The following is a 27,536-nucleotide window of genomic DNA, read 5'->3' on the forward strand; positions in this document are numbered from 1 at the left end:
AAAACATATTGGAGTGTATTTGAGAGTATATTTGCAACAACTGTGGGAATGTGCCCCCACCAACCTCTCCATCCCACCCTTTAAGAAATTAGACAGCAAAATGGGCTATCACCCAGAAAAAAATCTAAGACAGTATCAGGAGAAGCAGCCATACTGTTCCTGCAGGGACAAGGGAAAAACAAACTAAAAATCACAATAAGTCTAAGATAACCACTGTGGGTAAGTCATCTTGTTATGGAGAAACCAAGCAAAACACTAGGAGAAGTAAGAGCATGATTCAAAGGAGTTATTGCTTTCTAAAGTCTCTGAGAGCCAACTGTAGAATTCACAGTTTTATTGCCAAGTTTAGGTTGGGAGGGGGTGGCAGCTGGGGAGGCATCAGTAGGTTGAGGTTAGGTCAACTGACTGTAACAATTTACAACCTTGGCAGTTTCCAGTCAAAAGATAACAGTAACAAAGCAATTTTCATTTGCAATCACAGCAGCTTTCCTGTAAATTTGTGCCTAATTTGTGGGGGAGGGGAGGTGTTCCATAACAGGGTCAGCCAAGCTGTTTGATAACCTGGAAGATGCACCTGAAGACCACAATGCAATGCAATGTGCCCCAAGATGGCAATGAATCCAAAGACTACAAAGCTCCTGCACCATCATCTGAAAATGACTCACGGTTCCCCTTCAGTATCCCTTCTCTTCATGCTGTTACAATTAACAGACCATGAAAACGGCAGACCATGAAAACGGCTGAACCATCATGGCCAAGTTCAAGAGCTTGCAACAAATGTCTGAAAAGCTTGACAGTCTTAAGTCTGAGACAACACTCAACCTAGACAGGAAGAGTCTGAACTTATGAATGATCTTGAACACAATCTGGAGAAGATGAAGAAACTGGCCCAATGATAACAACTCTGAACAAATTACAAAAAGAAAAAATACCATAAGTTGTTAGTGAATGAGCAGGACCTAAAGAACTGCAGCTCCATAAGCAAACCATTGTGATACTATCCCTGAAGAAAATTTATAGTCCCAGCCCACGTGCAGTGGGCTCCCCTGAACTCAGGGGAGTTGCCACCTGCTTGTAATCTTATCAGCTGTAAGTCACAGAGCTAAAAGTTCTCCTTTCTGCTGCTTCCACCCAGCAGAAGCAGGATGGGCAGCACAATAGGAAGTTGATCAGAGAAAGAGATAGCCTAAAAGTGGAACTGGAGAAAAACAACAAAAGCACCAAAGAACTACAGCAATACAATGCCCAACTGGAAGAACATTTTTGGATTTTACAGCTTGGATAAATAACAATGGGATGAGGAATGGAGGAGCTAGAGACGTTTGACATACAGTTACAGTTCTCCAGCCTGTCTGAACACCAAGTCAGTCGTCACCACTTACAACAGGCCAATAAAGAGAAGGGACAGCCAGACAATGAGAGAAATGCTAAAAGTACAAGTGGAGAATAACAAATATGAAGGGCTTAACATGTGTGTAGAAAATGGAGCAAATACTAGAGGACAGTCATTTACTCATTGAAAGGGGTTAAAGCATGCTTTTTAAACCAAGTATTGGAGCTACAGACAACCTGGACAGAATTCAGGAAACAAATGGAGTACCCACCACCATAGCCCCCAGCAGGGCCATCAGAGGCACCTGCAAGGTTATACTACTACAGCAACTGTGGACTGGATCCTGGGCTTCTCTTCAGCTTAAAAAAAAAAAAAAAAATCCCCTAGTGAGACATCACCTTCAAAACAAAACAAAACTACAAGACTGAGGTTTTGAAGATTTGGAGAAAAGAGCCAACCCAATGGCACAAACAGTAGCAGCCATTTTCAGGGGACCAGAAAAGCATTAAACAAAGCAACTCCTCACTGGCCACATAAGCTGCTCCATGTGTGGAATCCAAGAAAGGGATCATGCTGAAACCCATAATGGGTAACTAGCTTGCAAGTTCCACATGAGCAAGAAAGGCTACTGATTGTTCCTCTAGTGTGCCCCATGCCTAAGTCACAGGAACTCATGGACTCAGCAATTCCAGTGCCTACCATCACAATTCATGGATATAACCCACCTCCCAGGCACCAGTGCATACAAGGCAGCAGTACAATTGGTGATCATAGCCCAGGGCAACTAGAACCCACCTCCTAGGACTCCTGCCCACACTAACCAAGTGGTCCCAGTGTGCAAATTTAGAAGGGAATTCTAGCCAGTGGCAAAGGACCATACGCAAAGCCCCAAGGGGCAGGGGTGGCAGAAAAGGGCAATTGGGGGAACAAGAACAAAAATAAAAATTTAAAGAGCAGTTTCTTCTGAACACAAACATCAACTTTGGGGTCTTCCCTTACTTCAGTTTATCAAAGATAGCTTCCAGGACACACATCCTGAAAGAAATCTCAAGACAGTGTTCCTTCTCCCACTCGAGGGACTGGCAATGCATTCAAACCAAATTACTGAGGGGGATCAAGAGAGAACTCAGTGGACAACAAACTATATAACCTCCACAAAGACAGAACACTGACTCTTTGGGGGCTCTTTTTCTATGTGGGCATCATGTTTTGGATTGGTCTGTAGAGTGGTTTTCAGTTTGTCTTGAAGTTGAAGGTTACAACTTTTTAGTTTGAGTTGATACTTAATTTTTGTTTTCCCTCCCTCTTTTTCTTTTTTACTTTCATTATTTTTCCCTAGCTCTTTCTGGTAACCTACTCCACCTCATCCTTCCTTTACCCTAGAGCCCTCATCTTTTCTATTTATATTTATTCTACCGCCACTTCTCTGAACTGTGGTCATCATTGGTCAGATTTGCTATGATCTTATCAAGTGTATTAATAAAGAACCAATTTTTTTGTTCTTTGTATAATTCTAGTGTAATTCCTTGGTTCTAGTCTTAATTTCATTCCATTTATTGGTTTTGGCTTCTCCTTGTTTTCTAGGCTCTTGAGGTACTTTTAGTTACTTTAGAAATGGCCGATCACTTCTAGTATTGAGACTTACTATTCCATTATGTGCACATAGGAATTCACTCCTGTGTCCGCTGGGGAGCCACTGCTTCCCTCCCATCACCAGGGCTCCAAGCACAGAGGAAAGGAAAAAAAAAAAAGCTCTGAACTACTGCTCAATCCCAATTTATACTCAAGTATAACTTCTACTCAAGTAGTACTTCCCTTAAAACTATACTTTAAAAGTGTAGTAGGAAGAGAAAGAAACAGAGGCTATTTTACACAGATGATCAAACAAGATTCAATGTCTTAAGAAAATGACAAAATTGTGATACATGCATAACAACAACAAAAAGCTTTATTGAGTTACAAATTTTAAATGGATCACTTAATTTAAAAATGGGATTATTTTAACTTTATTATTGTACTCATTCTTTCAAAAATGTATTTTAAAATGATAGACCAACACTAACAAAGTAGATGTGTGGTACCATGGACCCAATCAACAACATGGACATTTCAGTGTTGTTTTCTGTATCTGTTAAAATGATGTGCAGTAGAAACAGAGGAAGGTAGTATGTGGGTACAAGGATCTCTCCACAGTTGTCTGAGAGGAAGTCTCAGCATGATAAATGGAGACTTTGCCTTTAAGAGAGCAACTATCCCAAGGAAGCATGTAAAACCATCATTTCTTATTCCTAACTGAGAACAAATGGTACAAACTTAAAAGCAAAACTTCATTGTAAGATCTATACTGTAAAACTACTTTCTATAGCCCATGTTTTCTGTTCATTCAACAATCTCATTCATCATATGACAGGAAAGTCAGCATGTAAAACTACCTTCTATCAATCTCCACTAGGAGACTACAGCTTTAATGACTTATATGGTCCTTATGCTTAATTTTTGGTCAGTATAGATTTCCAAGTCAAAATCAAGTCAAGAACTGTTTACAAAAGCTACATTATACTAAAATGTAACAGTTTCTTCCCAGTATTCTTCCTATGAGGAGAAAAAAAATCCATCAGAAGTTTTTGCCTGTGAGGAAATTCATGAAAAAGCCTACCAAACATGAACCCTTCTACAAAACTAAATATACTGCAAAGCCAGACAGGTAAATAAACAATAAAAACAAAATGATTTCAACAAAGTCGTTCTGAGAATAAAATCTATAAAGAACAGTTAATAAACATGTATGAGAGATATAAGAAATGATGATCATGGTTAGTTACAGATGCAAAATAATATTCAAGGATTGTGAACATTAAGTTCAAAAATCATATACTGGTTCAAATATGTACAGTTTTGATAAGCTGGTCAAGTACTATTTGAATACATACCATATTTGGTAAATCTAATATTATATTACCTTTTCTCCTCATAGGTATATACCAGTTATGAAAAACAATGTTCTTTCTATTTAAGTATTAACAATAACAGAATTTCTACTGTACATGTGTGCATGTTTTAGACTGTAAAAAAGTTAACATTTACTTTAGGAAGAAAAAAATAATATAATTGCCAAAAGTTTAGTTGATAAAAGTTTAATATCAATCTACTTACAAAAATGAAAAAAGAAGTTTGAAACCAACATACCAGTATTGGGACCTCCCTACTGATCTGAAATTACAGAAGGCATTTGAGGAAGGGAAGTTAGGTCACAAACAAAGACTAACCCAAGGGATGTAGGAAGTATGCTGCTTTAAAAATCCAACTTGCAGGAAAACTAGTTACTTGGTTTAGTTTTAAAGCTAATTACAAAATCCATTTTCTTAATGGTCCAGATATTTTGCCAATCCATCCAACTCAACAGAACTGTGGGGGGAAAAAAAATTTTTGTGAGACTTTTAAATACAAACAATAGAGCATGACTTCCCATTTAGCATTTTTTTGTTGTTGTTGTTCTCTGTTTACCAGTACTGGGAACTGGATTCAAGACCTTTGCTTGTTTGGCAGCCGTGTATCACCAAGCCATAGCACCAGCCCTTTTCTAATCTTGGTAGATGAGTACCTGGGCTGCAATCCACCTATCTGGTGTGTACCACTGTACCAATTCTCCATTGGGGTCTTGTAAACTTTTCTTTTTGTTGGCATCAAACTACAATCCTCACAACCTTAGCCTTCCAAATAGTTAAGATTACAGGTGTGAGCCACTAGTACCTGGCTTTTTAATCCATTTTATAAAAAGGTATTTTTGTAAGGAAGACTGGGGCCAAGTCTGGTGATACAAACCTGTAATTCTAACTACTTGGGAAGTAGAGACTGATCTGGAAGAGAAAGGTCTGAGGGCAAACCTAGAAAAAAACCAAAACCCTATCTGAAAAATAGCTAAAGCAAAAAAGTACCAGAATGAGGCTAAGTAGTAGAGTGCCTATCTAGCAATGGTGAGGCCCAGATTCCAGATCCCACCAAAAAAAAAAGCTACTGTAATTTTCACATACAATTTTCCCATCTTAAGTGTCTTACTTTTCAATTTAGAATTAGTAGTAAACTTAATACATGAGAACATTACAGTGCTGATGAGTAGCAAGTGAATTAAAATCAGGATGCACAACTTCAAAGACTTGCTGCTACCATAGCTGCTTCCCAACCCTGCACCCTTCTATGATTATAGTTGAGTGTTCTTGCAACTGATGTGTACTCCTTCTCCTAATGTTAAATTTCTTCTTCTTTTGGTGAGGAGGCAGTGTAAAATATAGTCACCAGGGATAACAGGCACACAATAGGTCCAACCATGTGTTTCCCTGCAACTTGGTTAACAGTTGTGTATAGTCATGTGAGATGGAGTCTCACAAATTTTTCTGCCCCAGCAGGCCTCAAATCATGATCTCCTGAACTTTGTTCCCCAAGTAGCTAGGCTTACAGGCTTCAGCCTCTATGGACAGTTTATTTTTTTTTGTAACTCTAAGCAATTATTAAAGAATAAATTAAATAACCTAGATATGTCTATGAGCCAAATTTAATAATACACAGGCAATGTAAATGCTTACTAAAAAAAAGTCTACCAAAGAATGGCAATATTCATCTGTAATTCCTAAAATCAACTTTAAGATTATTGGGTCCACTTCAATAAAGAAAATTCTCAAGAATCAAAATCTATTAAAACAAGTAATAAAATTTTCAGGAGGTACAACAGGAAAAACCAACTTATCAACACTAGTACAAATAGGGTTGCTATGGTAACTGTCCATTTAAGATTCTTGCTAGCAGGGTAGAATAACTGACACCACAATCCCAGTTACTGTGGAAGCGAAGATCAAGAGGACTGAAGCTCCCAGCCAGTCCAGGCAAAAAAATCAGAAACATTCCCATCTCAACTAATAAACCTGGGAATGATGGCATATACCTATTATCAAACTAAATGGAAGGCATAAGTAGAAGCATCACCAACTTGGGCAAAATTTTAGGAAAAAATAAACAGAAAATATCTATTAGAAAAAGAAAGCACAAAGGGTTTGAGGGTATGGTTCATATGGTAGAACTCCAAGTGTTCAGACCCTAGTACCATCAAAATATACATACAAGGAGGTAAAATCAAACTCACTATTTCTAGTAGATAATATATATATATATATACACACACACACACACAAGTGGTTATTCAGTCACTTGACATTGTTAAGACAATGTGAGCATGTGTCTAATTCATGTATGTGGAAAACAAGGTTAAATTAATATATTCCATACAGGTAGTTAAGTAGTCACTTGACAGTGCTGGGTGTTGTGAGTATATGTGTGTAATTCATATATAAAGAGAAACAAAAAGATCAGAGGAAATCATTCTATTATACATGAATACACTATGACTCCATGAGAATACTATACCTTCCATCGATTTCCACATTCGTTACAGACAACAAATGTTGTCATTGGTTCATCTGCACTACGAGTTTGCACCTGCAGCAAAACCAAGTGAAAATATTACTTTATAAAGCACCATAAAAAAACTAAATAAAAACAAACATCATAAAGGCATATAATCACAATGGTACCACAATAAAATGTATAAAAACCTAAAAAGTTCAGAAATACTAAATGTCAAAAAAAATTTACTGCTAGGTGCTTGCTTGTGGCTCATGTCTGTAATACTACCTAAGAGAGTGAGTTTCGAGGATTCTGGTTCAAAGCCAATCAGGGAAGGAAAGAAGGCCCATGAGATTCTAATTTCCAATTAACCAACAAAAAGCCAGAAGTGAAGCTGTGGCCTCAGTGGCAGAACTCCATTCTTTTTGTTGTTGGTGGTGGTGGTAGGGCTCAAACTCAGGAACTGGGCCCTGTCCTTGAGCTCTTTTTTTTTTTTTTGGGGGGGGGGGGCCAGTCCTGGGCCTTGGACTCAGGACCTGAGCACTGTCCCTGGCTTCTTTTTGCTCAAGGCTAGCACTCTGCCACTTGAGCCACAGTGCCACTTCTGGCCATTTTCTATACATCTGTGGTGCTGAGGAATTGAACCTAGGGCTTCATGTATACAAGGCAAGCATTCTTGGCACTAGGCCATATTCCCAGCCCTCCTTGAGCTCTTTCACTCAAGACTAGTGCTCTACCACTTTGAGCCACAGCACCACTTCCAGTTTGCTGCTGGTTAGAGATGCGTCTCATGGACTTTCCTGCCCAGACTAGCCTTGAACCAGGATCCTCAGGATTGCAGCTGCCTGCATAGCTAGGGTTACAGGCATGAGCCACCAATGCCTAGCAGAACTCCATCTTGGAGAGGAAAAAGTTAAAGGATAGCACACAGGCCCTGAGTTCAAGACCCAGCATCAATACATGCACACTAAAATTTATTTAGAAGCTTCAGTTCTCTAAATCTCTCCTTGTTTGTCATACTGAATTTATCTCAGGCAAGTAGGAAAATCATCTAGTCACCCATTATACTTTTTATGCTGGCTTTAATAAATAGGAAAAACATTAAGAAACAAATATACAAATACAACAGGTTAATATTCATTTACAAATTGTAATTCTACAAGGTAACAAATCAAATTCAGAGACAGAAAACAATGGTGGTTGCACAGGCAGAGGGAAAAGAACTATTATTTAATGAATAATTTTTCATTATGAGAAAAAGTGATCTGGAGGAAAAATGTACAATGCTATAAATATTTGAGACACTGTCTCAAAACACATATTATAAAAACAACTAAATAATAAAAACGAGTAACATAATTTTTATAAGTACAAACAGAACTATAGGTTTCTGAAGCTCTTCACTAAAGAAAATTAATAAAACAAAATGTCTCAAAGTCAGAAAAATTACTCCTCTAAACTATATATGTTCCTGAATAAGAAGAGTCTTAATGAAGTTAAGTTTTTCTTAAAAAGTCAACCATGGTGAAGTTCTCCTGAAATCCCAACACTTAAAAATCAAGCAAGAAGATGAGTTCAAGGCTGGCCTGGGATACTTATACTTAGCATGATCCAATCTTAAAAAATAAATAAAAGAGGCCTTCAGATAACAGTCCTTCTACTATTATTTTCAACAATTTAACAAACACTATTGGGAGCCCCAAAAGTAGGTAAAAGAACTTTATGCTCTCTGGGGAAAACTTTAACAACCTGGTAGCCAGAAGATAAATCAAGAATAACGTTTAATTCATTCGCTATTGTTTTTTAGTGGCAGCACTGGGGTTTGAATACTGGCCTCAGAGTCACTCTCTCTAGACTTCCTTGTTCAGTTGGTGCTCTACTACTTTATGTATGTATTTGTTTGTATGTTGATTATTTTAAAGATGGAATCTCATAGACTATTCTGCCCTGGCTGGGTTTTTATTGTAACCTTCTAGATCTCAGGCTCCTAAGCAGCTAGGATTACAGGTTCCCAACTACATTTAATTATTTTATGCTACATTCATGAGAACTTTGGAAGGTTTCTAAAGGAGTGTTTTATGGTTATTAAAAAAATCATTCCACAGGCCTGGGAATATGGCCTAGTGGTAAAGTGCTTGTCTCGTATACATGAAGCCCTGGGTTCGATTCCTCAGCACCACATATATAGAAAAGGCTGGAAGTGGCACTGTTACTCAAGTGGTAGAGGGCTAGCCTTGAGCAAAAAGAAGCCAGGAACAGTGCTCAGGCCCTGAGTCCAAGCCCCAGGACTGGGGGAAAAAAAAATCATTTCACTTCTAGACTAAATTCCATTAAAAGTAACAAATCTGAAGTTGGGTGACTTGACTCACACTCACAATTTTAGGAGGCCATCCTAGGCAAAAAGTTTGTGAGACTATCTCAACCAATAAAAAAGTTGGGCATGATGATGTACGTAATGCCTGCCATTCAAGCTATGTGGAAAACCCAAATAGAAGGATTGCCACCTAGGACAGCCCTGGAAAAAAGCAATATCCTATTTTAAAAGTAAAAAAAGTAAAAAGGGCTCGCTGTATGGCTCCAGTGCCAAGCAACCATGAGGCCCTAAATTAAAACCCAATATTAGCCAGGCACTGGTGGCTCATGCCTGTAATCCTAGCTGGTTCGAAGCCAGCCCAGGCAGAAAAGTCCCGGAGACTCTTATGTCCAATAAACTACTTTGCACAAGCTTGAAGTGGTGCTGTGGCTCAAGTGATAGAGCACTAGCCTTGAACACAAAGAGGCTCAAGGATATCATATCGTGCAGGCCATGAGTTCAAGCCCTAGGACCAGCAAAAAAAAAACTTAAAATTTTAAAAAGACAAGACACAAATTGGATATCTATGATTTTTTCTAGTTGTTAATATTAACTCTTTGTAATCTGATTTTATAAATATATCAGTTCTACTTTGCTAAAATTTCCCTAAATAAACCGAGTAATTCTGTATACAGGTTGTAGAAGCTAAATTATTTTTTCTAATGATATTCTGGCTTGAACTTAGTGCCTGGCTGCTGTTTTTTAATTGTTGTTGTTTTGAAATAAAGGTTAGTGCTCTACTACTTGAGTCACAGCTCCACTTCTGGCTTTCTGGTGGTTAACTGGAGGTAAGAGTCTCACAAACTTCTTGTGTGAGCTGGCCTCAAACCACAATCCTCAGATCTCAGCTTCCTCAGTTGCTACAAATACAGATGTAAACCACTGGCACCCAGCTAATTTCTTAGTGCTTAATTTTGTTAGAGAGAAATACTCTAAATCTATAACCTGAAACATAATAAGACCTTTAAGAGAGAATTCTGAAATTTGGCAAATTATAGCTATAGTATAAAACAAAGACAAATAAAAACCCTACCTGGAAAATCACTGAAATAGTGATAATCTATTTTCACATAGATACATATAACCACAAAAAAAAAAACATAGTCAAGAACAAAAAAGTCTGCTGGGAACCGGGGGCTTATGCAGGAGGCTGAGATTTGAGGATTGCAGTTTGAAGCCAGCCTGGGCAGGAAAATCCCTGAGACTTTCCAATTAACTACCAATAAGCAAAAGTAGAGCTGTGACTTAAGTGGTAGAGCACTAGCTTTGAGCACAAAAGCTCAGGAAAAGTACCCTGGCCCAGAGTTCAACCCCTAGGACTGGCAGACAGGCATACACACACATAAGTCATCAATATGTTTAAAAAAAAAAAGATATCCAGAAAGCAGTTATACCTGGCACATGAGAGTGAAGAACTTTCCTTACATTGATTGCACTTCCTTCTATTACATTTGCTGTTCTGCAAACTACAATTCTGACTTGTTTAAAATTTTTTATGAACTGTAAGAAATATGGTCAAAAGGTGACAATTGTCCAAAAACAAATGTACTCATTACCTGACTTATGTAACTATAACCCCTCTATATATAACCATTATAACAATAAAAAATAAAAATAAAAGAAAATAATGGCTGCTTTATTAAATCCTGCATTTCAACAATTTCATTTAATTGATAAAATTCTCACACTATGTCCATGAAGATATAAGTATACCAACTTAACTGTCAATTAAAATCAGTATTGAGAAAGTATTCTTTCACCAACATCTCCTTGTGAAAATGTCAAAGTAATAGTAAGCATCTTTGCTACCTGTATAAAGCAGGAGTTGAAAGCACTTTTTAAAAAAAGTTTTAGCCAAGATTTTAGTATAACAGCGTAAAAGGAGAAACAGAAAAAGAGAGACATTTCCTGTTCCCTGTTCAGGAAATGAGAATTAAAGATTATAGTGCAAACATTTTCAATAATAATCTAGAATCACAAACCTGTGTGTAAGTACAATTCTTCTTTTTACATTTGCCACATGTGAATAAGTCAGTCTGAGTTCCGCCTGTCTTGGCCATCTGATGCTCTCTGATGGCTTCTTTGGTCAAGTTTTTCCTCATCTCTTTTAGCTCATCACTAGCCATTTCCTATGAGTGAAGTGGAAATATCACACAGTTACACACACACATACTATATACATTTTATAGACTGAATGCTTTTATATCCAGTTAGCTTTATATTAATAAAATAAAATTAGCTTGTAAAGTTGTGGTGTTTTTTTGAAAGGGAAGTTTTACTAGAAAGCTAGTTTCTGCAGGTGGGCTCAAGTCCTAAAGAATCTGCCTTGCTTGTAAAGTTTTTTAAAAATATAATTCATATTTTTCCTTAGATAACTTTGCCTACTTTAAAAATACTCCTTTTAAATACTCCTAAATTTGTATATGAAAATTGGATTCAAGTTCTGTTTTCGAAGGTTATGTTTAAAAAAAAATCTATAAAAATGAGTACCTCTATAGTATGCAGATTGTGCTACCATTACCACACACACCCTCACCAATGACCTTTGTACATGTCTAGATTTGTTATTTTGTGCCAGAAAGCCCAGAAGTGACCAGAGAATCATTATTAAGGCAAAGGGACATAAGGATCAACATGAAGGAGTATCTAGTGGACAAAAACAGAACAGTATCTTCAGCTACTAAAATAAATTACTATGAGGAACCAATCACCACAAGATAAAAAGCTACAAGTCCATGGCAATATTTAGGAGGGCACCCATAGGCAAAAACTAGAAAAGGCTATCAGAGAGCCAATTCACTGCTCTGGTAATTGGTAACTAAGGAGAAAAAAATTACAAATTTATTCTGCCTTTAAGTTTTAACTAACAGCTTGAGTTAGTAAGAGAAAATGTTACATTATCCAAAAAAAAAATCAAGCTGCATGGGGGCTGGGGATATGGCCTAGTGGCAAGAGAGCTTGCCTCGCATACATGAGGCCCTGGGTTCGATTCCCCAGCACCACATATACAGAAAATGGCCAGAAGTGGCGCTGTGGCTCAAGTGGCAGAGTGCTAGCCTTGAGCAAAAGGAAGCCAGGGACAGTGCTCAGGCCCTGAGTCCAAGGCCCAGGACTGGCCAAAAAAAAAAAAAAAAATCAAGCTGCAAAAGGAATGACAAAATTACTCTCTTGAGTGGTTAAGCCTACTACACAGTCAACTAAAAATCATCAGTGAGTGAACTCACTGCAGAAGAGATCAATGGAAAAGTTTACAATGGAGAAACTTTGTTACTGTGTGAATCCTGATGAATCCCAGAAGACTATGAGGAGTTTTTATGTCTCCTGATGTAATGCAATGGAAGCGAAAAGCATAACCTATGAAGTATTTATGCAGAAATAAGGTTGAACTTGAATGTAATCAAGCCTACAGAATTAGTAGCTTTTAGGATACAGACAACAGAGTAGACAGAAAAATAATGTCCCTAGCAAGAAGCAGATAAAAATCACAATGTGAAATACTGAGCTAGTTTCTTCAAATAGGAAAACATCATAAAGGACAATAATCAAGAATAAGACATTGCTCTAGACTTAAACAAGACAATACATCAACCTTAATACACCAAACTATAGGTAGTGGGTAGACTTTAGATCCTGATAAAAAGTAAAGTGAGCCAACATTACATAATACTGAACACACGTTAAGCTTTGTTGGACATGAGGACAGGTAGTTTATCAGAAAAAATATTTTTAAGGATTCTTCCTAAGTATACAGAGAGAGGTGAGAGAATACAATGCCTGAATTTTCTTGAAAATTCATGAGAAAAGAAAAAAAAAGTTAGAAATGAAAAGGATGATAAATTCTCAATACGTAAAGCTTAAGTGATGAATTATATACACTATATTCTCTTCATTGTGAAGGTTTAAATTATTTAATAAGATTAAAAAATAATTATAAACACAGTAATTTTATTAGCTAAGTAGAAAGATATATCCATTTTAAGATATTTAACAGAGCTTAGTGCCACACTGTATATCTTTTTTTTTTTTTTTTTTTTTTTGGCCAGTCCTGGGGCTTGAACTCAGGGCCTGGGCACTGTCCCTGTGCTTCTTTTTGCTCAAGGCTAGTAGTCTACCTTGAGTCACACAGAGCCACTTCGGGCTTTTTCTGTTTATGTGGTATTGAGGAGTCAAACCCAGGGCTTCGTGCATGCTAGGTTAGTACTCCACCTCTAAGCCACATTCCCAGCCCTGTATCTATATCTATAAATAGCAAGTTTATCATTTTTTCCATAACTTCCCTACATAAATTTAAGAACAATAAACAAGATATAACCAATTACAGTATACTTGACCAGTATTTGCAAGTAAAGATTTCACTATTTTACATGAATTCATAGACAGTTTCAGAGTAACTGTTTATCACCCAAACAATATCACATAGCAATAATAAAAGGGGCAAAGCATTAACGTCAATACATTCAATAACCACAAGTATTTATATATCAGAATGGCTAACACCAATTTGTTATATATGCAATATTAACATAATACTTCAACATTTAAATAGGCTTTTCACTTGTTACCAGGGAATCATATCAAAGAAACTTTATATAGTTATGCTTACCTCTGCTGTCATTCTAGCAAATGAATCAGGAGAAATATTGCCACACAGTACGTTTTTCCTTAAATTTGGATTCTTTGCATCTTTCAGATTTGATATCCTACTTCGTACTCTATTCTTGTATTTCATGTCTGTATTCCTTATTTCTTGATATATAGGTATTTGGCCGTTAAGGAAAAATATATTAATTATATAAAAAGAAAAGAAAAAAATTACAAAGGTAAGAATACTGTTTTCTATTCTGCCATAATAAGAATTTTTGAAATTTCTAAGCAGTTCATAAAACTGCTTCCTAAATTTAAATAAAAATAAGGCTCTGGGTCTACCTAGTTCCTTGAGATCTAATTGGCCAACAAGATTGTTAGTACTTTTACACTTTAGATGAGTAATTTCTTTTTAATGCTTAATGTCAACAGCATGTAATAACAAAGTTTCAAAAAGTAACTCAGATACACTCAATTTAAGTGCGCAAATTTTTGGAAAGGAGCTAGAACTTATGCAAACTTTAACTTGCCCAAATATGAATCTCACTAAACACACTAAGTCTTAATGACCATGGCCACAGTAGTCTTCTGAGAAGAGACCATTCAAGGTGGCTCAGCAGGTTAATCTCTTCTTCTGAGCTCAAAGCCACTTAGTAAGTTCTTCAGCACAGAAGGCCAGGCCACAGCAGAAACTGGGCCATAGAAGAGCTCTCCCCAAACAAGGCCAAGATAGTCACTGCTCCCTTCACCAAATGGTATCCAGCATAAATATATTTCCTTTCATGATGGGAATTATGTATGCTTTGCTGAGGTCTCCAGCTTTACGTACACCTGTATATGTGTGCTTTCCCTAATGTTCTGCACAAGTAAAATTCAGATGCTACGTTTCCAACTCTCTAAGGCCGAAAACCAAAAATGCCTTCAATACTATGAGATTTACTTTGGGGGGGGTAGGGGAGGAAAAGAGGTTCTGGTCTTAGGGCTTGAACTCACGGCTTGGGTGCTCTCCCTGAACTTCTTGTTTTGTTTCTTTTTGCTCAAGGTTAGTGCTCTATGACTTGAGCCACACCTCCACTTCTGGCTTTTTGGTAGTTAATTGAGTATGACAGTCTCAGACTTTCCTGCTTTGCCTGGCTTCCAACTGTGATCCTCAGATTTGAAGCCTCCTGGCTTGAGGCTTACTTCTGAACAAGAGGGAAAGCAAATGGAATAACTTTCTTGGCAAAATAGAAAAAAAGATTCTTACCTTTATAATTTAATTTTTAACATTCTCTCCAGCCAAAATAATACAACCAGGAAATTGAATAAACTTTTAAAATTAACATAGCAGTTGCATAAAACAAGGATAAATGTACATGCAAAGGATATCTTCCTCAATCTGAGATCCTAGTTCTTCTTCATCAGCTCCAATAGCAACATAGTCATCTAAAACAGGTACAAAGAACTGTCAAGGTATTTTAACTTACATGCTAAAGAAAAAAACATTCCAGACCAGTAAGTACATATTTCCTTATTTCTTCAACCCCATTTGCCTCATATAAAGTCCTTTTAATTTAGTCTTGTTAGAATCTGCTTCTTACTACCCACTAGGCTCCTCCTCTGGGATTCACCTAATATCCATAGTGCTCCTGAATTAATGACTCCTTTTCCCTCAGGAGTGAGGAAGTAATTCATCTAGCAGGCAATTCCTCATTTCACAAATCCATAAATTCTGGTTGCTCCAGTAGAGCGTTATAGAAAGAACTGTCTTGTCTCCTGTGACTCAGGCTTCAAGGCAAAGAAACCATTTGTTTCATCTGCCAATCACATATACAGACACACTCAGAAGACTCCTATACAGATATTCAAAAGAATAGAAGGAAATAAAAAGAAAATAGGAAAGAAAAGGGAATATTTATATAGACGGTAAGAAAATCAAAGTTGGTGAAACAGCTATGGTTCAATATAATAAAAATAAGAAAAAGGATGAATTTGTAAAAGATGACAATTATACATTTCTATACTTAGGGAACATATTTCCACTGTATATGAAACTTAAAGGACAAAATTGTACATGTTAGGTCTAGAGATTACTTAAGTTCCTATATAAATGTCAAGATTGTTCTTCTAGTTTGAAAAGGGTAAACAGAATTATTAATACTTAAATTTATACATTATACTAATATTTTAGTATTGTTAAATCACAATCTAAGGGCAGTGTAATCAGGGAAATGAAAAAGGAGGGAGTTTAAATTGCTATGAAAAATCTATATAGTAACAAGAATGTATTTCTTGGAATTGTATAGTAAGTAGCAAAAAAATTACTATAAGGAATTACTTACAGTAATAAGTAGCAAAAAGCTTCTTTCTGAGCTAAACAGAGTGGACGACTATGCACAGGACAGCTTGTAAAACATCACTTATGGAGAGAGAGCCCACAGTAGTGGTATGCTAAAAGGCAGAGAAGCAAAACAACATACACTAAACTTACCTCCTGTTCGAAGAGCTGCAGCAAGCATCTCCCTACACTTTAATCGTACAGAATCAGAAGTGCTTGGTGCCCGAGGAAAAGATGAAACGTAAGTATCTCGAGCATTTGCCTCATCCTTTCTGCTGCTTATGTTGCCACTGGAACTACTAAAATACACATACATGCATACATACATATGCAAAAAAATCAAGAAAACTCTTAAATAACATTACCATCACTCTCAGAAAAACAAAAACTTTTAGCCTACATATAAATGAGATAGTATTTCAGTGATTTTTACATGAGGAAAAATGTTGCCTGTATATAGACTAAAGGAAATTAAAGAAACAAATCACATGTCTAATATTTAAAAGGGGGACACAGTGTTTACTATATGGTTTCTATACTATACCAGTTTCCATTCAGTACATAAAAAGCAAGGATCATGGTGTAATGGAAGAGATAATGGGATGAGAATATGGGGAAGAGAAGGAAAGCTTACACTGCAATAGAATGTCTATATGGCAGCTTGCCATTTAGAGGGAGAAAAAGAAACCATTTGAAAAATCCTATTCTAGTTATACACATAGTGATCCAATGAGTCAATATTCTCTTTACACATGTATACTGTGAAGTCTTAAAGGCTATATATAAAAAACAGGCTGGGCACCAGTGGCCGACTGTAATCCTAGCTACTTAGAATGCTGAGATCTGAGGGTTGAGGTTCAAAGCCAGCCCGGGCAGGAAAGTCCATGAGACTCTTATCCCAATTAACCCACAGAAAACCAGAGGTGGTGCTGTGACTCAGGTGGCAGAGCGCTAGCCTTGTGCTGAAGAGCTCAGGGACAGCGCCCAGGCCCAGAGAGTTCAAGCCTCACAACCTACTAGAAAAAAAAAGACTATAAAACAGCCTTGTAATTTTTTCCAAGAAACACTGACAACAGGAGTTACTTTCTAAGGCAACCCAATCACTGTAACTGCTTCTCATTAACTTCTTGTACTTCACTTTCAACAAAAAACAGGTTATTTCTGATTAGTTCCAACTGTATTGCACCAAGCTGAAGAATCTTGTGTTAAATATTTTAACAATCATAATACTCCTTTATTAGTGCCATCTCTTTTAAGTTGTGTTTTTTAACATGCTAAACAATTTAATATAAAAATGCCATTTTCATAAAATATTTATTTTTTAAAACTATGGTTAGTTTTGTAATAATCTGCTCTTAGCTGGAGATCCTGTTCTATTACATACCTATGAATGTAACAAGTGAAATTAAGAACAGTATAAGTAAGTCTTGTAGTACCTACACTTAGACAAAAACTATGTCTTAAGAAATTAACGTCAGTAGCTTAGCGGCAGAGTGCTTGCCTAGCATGCATGAATCCCTGGGTTCTTAGCACCACATAAACAGAAAAAGCCAGAAGTGGCGTCATGGCTCAGGAGGTAGAATGCTAGTCTTGAGCAAAAAGAAGCCAGGGATACTGCTCAGGCCCTGAGTTCAAGCCTCAGGACTGGCAAATAAATGAATGAATGAATGAATGAAATTAACTTCCCTGTTAAACTGAAACTATTGATTCAACATACTGATTCTTTAAAAGTTTCATATTTTCTACATTAGTTAAGGCTACTTTGCATAGAATTGCTTTGTAAAGTATGTTTCTGTATTTCACAGCACAGGAGGTTTTAGTGTAACAGTACAAAAAAAAAAAAAAACCAGAAAATTCACTAGCTCAGAAAAGATGGATCCAAGCCTAATTTTTTTTTTTTTTTTTAACATCTGGCTTCTGGGCGAGAAAGGCAATCTGGACTTTCTCTCCCGCTCCTATGAGCTGGGTTTTCTAGGACCTGGCTTTCCAGGCGGGATCGCACCCACCAGTTATGGGGCACAGAGGCGCCCTCAGAAGGCCGGACTGGGTGCAGGAGACCTCAGCTTCCCAAGAGCAGCCCCTTGTGTTAAATATTTTCAAACACTGATTAAAGTGTTCTTCCTCAATAGATGAAACTTGTTGCATTTTCTTTAAGGATACAACCCCTTTTGACTTTTCTCCAAAACAATGACTTTTAAAGCTCAAAGACAGACTACAATGGACAAAACAATCACTTGTGTCTAGTAACTATAGCCAAGACACTCTGAAGCCTTCTCTTATGACCCTGTGCATTCAAATCACAATTACTATCTACATATATATGGCTTTTCAAGTAAGTCTTCCCTAACAGATCTGAGTTTCTTAAGAGCAAAAGCTAGGATTTAAGACTCTTTTATGTTTTCAATATGCACAACATGTGACAGTGGTAAATAAATGAACAAATTAATATATTTAATTTAAAAAAAACTATCCATCCATCCTTCCATTCTGGTCCTGGGGCTTGAACTCAGGGCTTGCGCTCTGTCCCTGAGCCTCTCTGGGCTCAAGGCTAGCACTCTCCACTTAAGCCACAGCACCACTTCCGGCTTCTACTTACGTGGTACTGAGAAATCGAACCCAGGGTTTCATGCATGTTAGGCAAGCACTCTACCACTAAACTACATTCCCAGTCCTAGTTTCTTAAGTCTTTTAATTCAATGCTTTTGCTTTTCTTCCCAGCGCTGTCAATGAAAACTGCCTGAGTACACTGACAGCCTTTCCTCATTAGCATCACTATTACTGGCTTCAATCTGTACATTCTGCTGCTTCTTTCTAATCATTTAAGCACATGACTTCCTCAAACTCTTGCATCCCAAATGGACCCTCCCCCTCCCAGCTACTAACAAATATCACCTGCTTTGGATACTGTATAGTTCATGGTATATGACAGCAAAGAAAGAAATGTAAAGACCTCAAAGGAGCTGAGGAACAATTTGAGCCCATCATGGCTGAATTTCACATTTTAACCTTCTATGATAAAATGGCTAAATTTGGGAGGGGAAAAAAGTGGGGGGGGGGGGGGGAGCTGGGAATGTAGCTTAGTGGTAGGGTGCTTGCCTAGCATGCATGAAGCCCTGGATTACACTCCTCAGTACCACATGACCAGAAGTGGCACTGTGGCTCAAGAGGTAAAGTGCTAGCCTGGAGCAAAAGAAGCTCAGGACAGTGCCTAAACCCTGAGTTCAAGCCCCAGGTCTGGCAAAAAAAAAAAAAAAAAAAAAGAGAAAGAGAGAGAGAATTAGATTCAGAGCAAAATAAATCTAAAACAAGAAATATGGTCAACAGAGGAAGAAGCCATTTGAATCCCCTATCTGTACTTTCATTATCAGTCCTATCAGTACCTATCACACCAATGCTGAGCAATCAAATTGATGAGTATAATGTATATCATTTCTTTTATTATATAATCTTCTCTCTTCAAAACTTCTAGGAAATCTTGCTCAAAACCTTAGACTTACTGGCTATATAAATCTTCTAGTTACATTTGACTGGAAGGCAGAGAGAAGAGTGTAGGTCATGAATGAGTAATGGAGCAGGTAACACTATAAAACCACTAACATAAATTAATTTCCATGAAGTACCTTTCCTCTCTTGCTTCAGGGCTGTTCTGGGATGGAATCGCAGGTTCTTTTTTCTTTTCCTCGGAGTCTTTATCGGTGGGCGGTCCATCTGAAAAATATATGAAATCCCTAGCTTGCAATTATTAAAAATAAACACAACTGAAATACTGCATGTTAACATACTATATATAGAACCAAAGGAAGGAAAGAATATGGAAAACACATGAATACTAACATTTTTTAAATGATACTACAAACAATAGGTGGTGTTTTAGCAATTTTCCATGAAGTCATAAATTTATAGTAGTACTCAAAGTATAAATAAATAATCTCTAGGATAGTGAACAAAACATTTTCACACAACTGGAGGTATAGCTCAAGTGGTAGGAGCACAAGGTCAAGTTCAAGTCCCAGTTCCAGCACACATATACCAAATAAATAAGTAAATAAATCACAGAAAATACTGGAGTATTTAGTAAAACTTTTTTTCTTTTTCTGACAGTCCTGGGGCTTGAACTCAGGGCCTGGGCTCTGTCCCTGACAGTTGACAGCTCAAGGCTAGCACTCTACCACTTGAGCCACAGAGCAACTTCTGGCTGTGTGGTACTGAGGAATATAACCCAGGACTTCACACATACACATGCTCGGCAAGCACTCTACCACTAAGCAACCTTCCCAGGCCAGACTTCTTTTATTTTAAAGCAACAGAGCACATATCCTGTAAGACTGTAAATGGTAAGCAATTAAGACATTGTGAATAGACAGGATTTTAGCACTGATAAGGAGCATTTATGTCTAAATCATAACTATCTTAAAGTGAGATTTAGAATATGTTTGGATATACTGTAGCAATGACTTTACTTATCTACATTTTGCTCCTATGTAATGTAGAGCTACAAAAAACAAATTCAGTTTTCACCCCTCTCTGGACAGAAAGAATACAGAAGAATGAATGTTCAACTAGATTTGAAGATTAATAAGGAACTTTTAAACATCTTGGCCAAGCTTGAATCCAGACTCATTTTGTCCAAAGCTCTAGCAGGGGCATAATTTTTTTAAGTTCTTCAGACATTTTAATAAGTCATCTGAAAGAGAAACATTGCTGCAGAAAGGTACCTATCACAACTGCACAACTTATATAATTTAGCTTTATCAATTTGAAATTTCAATTCAGGTTCCCTTTGAATACACAAGTTTTACATAGTAATTTTATTACTCCCTGTAATAACCTACCAATACCTTAAAAGGCTCAAAACCTAAAGAAGCCATAGTATTGTGAGCAGAAAATAATAATAATAATAATAATAATAATAATAATAATAATGGCAAGGACTAAGGAATAGCCCAAAAGTAACAGGGTAGAAAGTACTTAAAAAGGAAAGGTGATAAAACAAAGTACAATCTAGCAAGAATCCAATGCTACCAAAAAGTACAGGAAAAAAAAAAAAAACTCATCTCCAACACCAATATTCACTGGTAACAGTGCAATCCTTTTTGAAGACAGAGCAGGAAAAGCCTTAGAACCATTTCTACTAGGATAGAGATGTAATTCAGTGGTACTGTGCTTACTTGCCTAGCATTTGCCCACCAACACCATATAAAAAAAATTCTACGATATAATACATTGCTGTAGGCAATACAGCACAGCTGGTGGGGATGGAAATGCTCCAACTCTGGATGTGGATTATCTGCTATCAGTCCAAGCTCAGCTATTCACCATGGTCTCAAGTGTATAAGACACTGAACTACTCAGTACCTTGGTTTACTCATTAAAAATGGGATTTTAACACCATCTTCCATAGTAGATTGTAGTGAGAATTAAAAACACTAATACAGGTCAATGATCAACACACCTTAAATATTCAAAATGTGCTACCTACAAGTAGTAGTAATCTTCTAGAAATTGAGCTAAAGATATAAAGGAAAAAGCTCATCAAGACATTAGCTATAAGAGCCATAAAAGTAAAAACAAATAATTTAGCAATAACAAATCTAGCAACAGGCAAGTAAGTGATCAGCTAAATCATGACAGTCATGGTTGTTTACTCTCAAGTTATGATGGAAAAAAACAAAATATTTTCACAAAAAGGTCATAAGTAAGTACACACACAGTATAGTAAAATTACAGTTGGAGTAAGATCTATAGAACTGAGGGGGAAAGAAACAAGTGTAAGCAAGGAATTAACTAATGGTTATATTGGAAGATTTTCACTTTTCCTACTTTAATTTTCCTAATTCTAGTTAACATGCAAATCTTTTATTTAACTTTTTTTTTTTTTGGCCTACTTGGGTTTGAACTTGGGATCTCTTCTTTGCTAGACAAGAGTGCATACCACTTGAACCACACCTCCATCCCTAACTTGCAAAATATCATTTTTACCTCTTGGCTGGATACCAATTGTTCAAGCCTATAATCCTAGCCATTCAGGAGGTTGAGATCTAAGGATGAAGGTTCAAAGCCTGCCCCAGAAGACAAATCTGAGAGTCTTACCTCTTACCAATTAACAAGAAAAAAAGCTGAAAATGGAAGCTTGTCTTAAGTGATAGAATACCAGTAGTAAGCAAAAAGGCCATGCAAGAGCCCAAGGGCCTGAGTATATGAGTTCAAGCCCCAGTACCATCACACAGAGTAAGTTTTCTAAAGAAGAACATAAACTCTAATAAATTTAAGGTCAAAACTTCTTTAAGTTCAAGATGAAATAGGCACAGCTGTAATGTTCATTCTTTTTTGCTCACAAAAAATCTTCTCTTCTTTCTCTTTTGAGACAACTTTCAAGGAAGTTAAACATCCCTCCCACATAAACGTATTCTGGGGGCTGGGGATATGGCCTAGTGGCAAGAGTGCTTGTCTCGTATACATGAGGCCCTGGGTTCAATTCCCCAGCACCACATATATAGAAAATGGCCAGAAGTGGCGCTGTGGCTCAAGTGGTAGGGTGCTAGCCTTGAGCAAAAAGAAGCCAGGGACGGTGCTCAGGCCCTGAGTCCAAGCCCCAGGACTGGCCAAAAACAAAAAACAAAAAACAAAAAAACGTATTCTGAGGCTTTGCTTTTAATACATCATACAGGAACAAACACAACAACCATTTTAACAAGCCAGAATAACATAAAGACCAACTATACCTAATAACTTTTTCCAGGATTTGATGAGCGACTTTGCTAAAGATGTAACTTCTTCATCTGTACTCTGCTTGCGAATAGCATTAACTGACATTCCAATTCTAGTGGACTGTAAGGAAAAAACCAAAAAAAATTGTACAGCAATTTTATTTCAAACCAATTAGTACATCATTCACACGTTCTTTTTCTGATTCCCATTTCTACTGTGAAATTCCCGGGCACCAACTGGACTCAAGAGGCTAAGATCTGAGTTTCATGTTTTGAAGACTGCCGGGGGCAGAGAAGTCTGTGAGACTCTTATCTCCAACTAACCACCAAAAAGCCAGAAGTGGAGCTGTGGCTCACTCATGTGGCAAAGCACTAGCCTTCAACAACAACAACAAGTTAGGGACAGAGTCTAGGCCTTGAATTCAAGCCCCAGGGCAGTGGCAGGCAGAGACACACACACACACACACACACACACACACACACACACACACACACACACTATATGATTTATCCTAGTGACTTAAGGTACATACACCTTCAGATCAAACACGTTATACACACACACACACACACACACACGTTATATCGCCAATGTCTGCAAACATACAATGTGTCATCACAGTAAAACTGGTTAGATGCAATCAGTATTTCCAGAGAGAAGGATAAAATATAAAATGTACTTGCATACAACTAATTATGCACATCTGTGTTCCATTTCATTTTTCTACATGCAAGATGTCACAGAGAGCTCAACTTAAAATGAAGGAATCCAAACAAAAACTACTATCTGCAGAGGTTTACATCCACTTTCAGGGAAATTAGGGAGTGTAACCTTGTAACTAGCATATAATCACAGATACTAAAACAGATTTCACAACATAAGGCAACCATATACTACCAAATTTGACATATGGCAGTAATAAACAAGTGGCCAGGACATCCCATTCATTTGTTCCTAATAACACTTCAAAGTTGAGACCATTATCCTATTTTTAAAGATGAAGAGATTGAAAGTACCAATATTAACCTGTCCAGCTTTACACTATTACTAATTTGCAAAGCTCAGGATTTTAATATAGATCTGTCTACCTCCAAACGCCATGCTCTTTCAATTCATCAATGATTTTCAAGCTGCACTGAAATAACACAAAAGCTCAACTATGGATGAGAAATAAAAAATGATAAATTACTTAGTAAATTCAGGTTATTAGCAGAGAATCTTTCAAAGCATACAGTTTAAGGAAGAAAAAAAATCAACACAAGAAATCCTTAGTGGTTAAAGAGAGAATTCCTGCTGTAAGCTTTAAGGTAGAAAAATAAATTGGTAGTTAAAGGTTTCCTTCTAAATTATTTAGTTCTCTGCAAAAAGACAGATCCAAGAAAGATTTTTTTTTTGTTGTTCAAGAACTGAATATATAATTGGCTGGAATATTCTATGATACATCTTGGAAAGCTGAGCAAAGCACAGATTCAATAGCAGAAAGATAAAGAGGACAACATAATTTTAAAGACTCCAAATGGTTTGGGCTTAACAGCAAGTTTTCTAGAAGAAACCCAATTTTTCTAGTGAGTGGAGAAAATAACTTCTTCTGAGCATAAGGGTAAGATACAAATTAACAAAGAAAATAGCATTTTAGGAGAAGCTTTCAGGAGATCAAAGATATAAGATGAATAAACTATTTTTGGAGGATTGCTTTTTAATTACAACACTTTAATTACAAAAGTCAATGGTTATCTTGCTTTACACCTAAAATATCCATTCTGAGCATAAAGTTGTCTATAATAAACATGTTTCAGGAAGATATTGTCCAATCACAAGAAGAAATGATGCTGTTGAGGTAGACTAAAAAGTAAAATTAGGGTATATACTTTTTTTGTCTTTAGAAAATATTCTGAGTAGAGTGGAATTAAGAGAGAGGGTTACTATGTTTATATTTGTCTTTAAAAATTCTTTAAACTAGCCGGGCTAGCTAACTAAGGAGGCTGACATCTGAGGATCACAGTTCAAAGCCAGCCTGGGCAGGAAAGTCCATGAGACTCTCAGAAAACCAGAAGTGGAGCTGTGGCTAAAAGTAGTAGAGTGCTAGCCTTGAGGAAAAAGAGCCAAGAGACAATGCTTAGGCCCTGAATTCAAGTTACACTACTGACAACAAAAAATAAAACAAAAATCTGAAAACTCTAGGGCCTGTTTCCAAAAAGATATAATAGGTGGACTATTAAAAACTATTCAGTGTGCAAAGCTGTTTGCACACTGGAGACTAGGTGGTTAAACAGTCGACCATATAAGCAATAAAAGTTTTTAAGATAAGCTATACACTATTGACACTATTGATGTACTAAACGAGAAGTCATGATCCTTGGCACAAAGTTTCTATGGAGCAACAGATGTTCAATTAGAAAGGCAATATACAATATACTTTGGCAAAGACAGAGAGCTATACCTGAGTCAAACTAAGGGAATCTGCTCCATACTGATATGGAAGCAAAAAAGAATGAGGACTAAACTTAATAGACACCTTAACATCACAGCAAACAATTTTCCAGAAGAAAAACCTCTTTCATGACCACTCAATTAGTTTTTGCCAAGGTGATTGAAAGGTTGCCACTTCATCAAGCAAAACTACCCCCTACTCAGTGCAGAGGACTGTCCCACTTGATCAGCAAGCACTCTACCCAATGGACTATGCTTCTAGTCAAGTCACTAAACCTTTAGTAGAAGTCTATACAGTATTTTTACTATACAGCTACTATAAAGCATATATAATATGCACACACATAAGAAACATATAGCTACTAAAAATATTGGGAGAAAAAAATCAAAGATGACCTAAATAAATAAAAAGACATCTATGTTGTACGATTGGAAGACTTAAATGTTAAGAGTAAATACTGGGCTGGGGATATAGCCTAGTGGCAAGAGTGCCTGCCTCGGATACACGAGGCCCTAGGTTCGATTCCCCAGCACCACATATACAGAAAACGGCCAGAAGCGGCGCTGTGGCTCAAGTGGCAGAGTGCTAGCCTTGAGCGGGAAGAAGCCAGGGACAGTGCTCAGGCCCTGAGTCCAAGGCCCAGGACTGGCCAAAAAAAAAAAAAAAAGAGTAAATACTAATGAAGTTCAAGGCAATGCCTATAGCAAAACTGCCTTTTGTGCATAAAAGCTTTTCCCCTAAAGTACAGAAATTCAAGGGACCCGAAGCAGCCAAAACAACCCTGGGAACAACATTGGACATTTCAAAATGCAATATACTAACATACTTGCTCCCTTATTAAAGTATGAAGTAAGAGCTAGTAAAGGTGTAATAGCCATACGAGCAAAAATGGACTTAATACATTTCCAACAACTATAAGTTAACTGGAGCAAAGTGTTTGCGATTTCTTCTAGTTACACCCATAAATGCTACTAATATAATTGCATTTTAGTGTCTTCAAAATTGAAATGTGTTCAATTTCAGTTAGACAATAGTGAAAATAAATAACCTACCATATCATACATTCCTGTGATTCCTAAATTCTGACTTAATGAAATAAGAAATATCAAGGAAGACACTCATTTATAATAAGACATGTATAACGGACAAATAGCAGAGTTGAGTTACTGACCAATTTATTGCTAGTGGTTTGGCTTTATGTTTTTAGTTTTAATAGAACATTAAAATAATTCAGGGGGCTGGAGGTATGGCATAGTTGGTAGAGCACTAGCCAATGAGCAAAAGCATTAAGTACTGAGATCAAGTCCTGGTCTCAGCCAAAAAAAAAAAAAAGAAGATGAAGAATTCAGTAATAAATCTATGTAATGTCTACTAAACATTCAAATGTCTTACATACTTGGCTGTGATACAAAGGGAAAAGACTAATAACCAACCATCCCACCCTGAGGCTAATGTCAGGCTGGCAGCAACTATTGAGGACAGACCAAGGAATCAAAATGTTGAAAGATCAAATCAAGGCCACAAGTACAACGCCATCTCATATTGAGATTTCCCTGTCAACCTTGGAGATTTACATTTTATTCTTCTTGAGAAAGTATTTTTTTATAATGGCAGTTTAGGAGTTCATTGATGTATGATGCCATCTTCAGAAAAAAATAGAAGTTAATGATCTACATCATAATAGAACTTGTACTAAAGATGTTTCAGTATTTTACAATTACCAACTTAAAAACTATTATTCATAGAAATACATACCTGTAGTAATTCCAGAGTCATGGGAATATTCTTAAGCTCTTTGAGCAAATCCAATGCTCCAGCCTATAAAACAAAATAAGTCCATATTGAATTCCTATGGCTCCGAAGATATTAGGAAGGCAAATAACTCATGTAAAAACAAAGATGAATATATGTACATACACACATACATAGTCTTTCAAACAGGGTTGATCACTAAGGATCATAAAAATCAACTTAATGAGTTATGACTAGCACTTGTTAATTAAATGGTGTATATTGTTCTGTGAAAGTTTCTTTTCAGTAGTGGTTTAATATGTATATTGAGAAGAAATGTAAGACTCCTCCTGGAGTGGTATAACATACTCAGGTTCCCATAGAGAATACCTGCCTAAGGAAGGAGTCAACTCTGAGAAAGTGGATCCCATAGATGTTGCAGTTCCTCTAGCATTCACTCAAGTAGAAGGAGAATGGAAAAGGGCATCTTTTTCTGAGAGGGGATGCAGAATTGACATTTGGTCTCTGTATCTTCCAGTCTATATTTTACAGTCTCACAAGAACACTGCTATCTACCTGGTTCTTGCATAGAAGTAAAGAACAAGTTCTGAAAGAAAATTCTTAATTAAGATCTGTGTTAAGCTCATATGCCTGTCTATTTCCAGTTCTTATTGGGATCAAAAG

The 27,536-nt window shown here is 36.9% G+C and overlaps 1 protein-coding gene across 2 annotated transcripts in view; it reads right to left on the bottom strand.

Moving 5' to 3' along the window:
* Positions 1-3,285: 3,285 nt before the first annotated feature.
* Positions 3,286-27,536, bottom strand: part of Tcea1 (transcription elongation factor A1) — a 31,204-nt gene continuing 6,953 nt past the window's right edge. Inside the window, exons 2-10 of one of the 2 annotated variants that reach the window (XM_048358431.1) lie at positions 26,877-26,939; positions 22,704-22,809; positions 19,602-19,689; positions 16,135-16,277; positions 15,033-15,089; positions 13,684-13,838; positions 11,063-11,209; positions 6,749-6,820; positions 3,286-4,738 (exon numbers count right to left, since the gene is read on the bottom strand). In XM_048358431.1, the coding sequence (XP_048214388.1) occupies positions 4,730-4,738; positions 6,749-6,820; positions 11,063-11,209; positions 13,684-13,838; positions 15,033-15,089; positions 16,135-16,277; positions 19,602-19,689; positions 22,704-22,809; positions 26,877-26,939 (840 nt within the window). In that variant the 3' untranslated portion in view covers positions 3,286-4,729. Of the gene's footprint in view, positions 4,739-6,748; positions 6,821-11,062; positions 11,210-13,683; positions 13,839-15,032; positions 15,090-16,134; positions 16,281-19,601; positions 19,690-22,703; positions 22,810-26,876; positions 26,940-27,536 lie in introns of both variants that reach the window. The other variant, XM_048358430.1, reaches the window with a different exon arrangement.

The sequence above is a fragment of the Perognathus longimembris genome, chromosome 12, assembly GCF_023159225.1.
Source record: "Perognathus longimembris pacificus isolate PPM17 chromosome 12, ASM2315922v1, whole genome shotgun sequence".
NCBI classification, from domain to species: domain Eukaryota; kingdom Metazoa; phylum Chordata; class Mammalia; order Rodentia; family Heteromyidae; genus Perognathus; species Perognathus longimembris.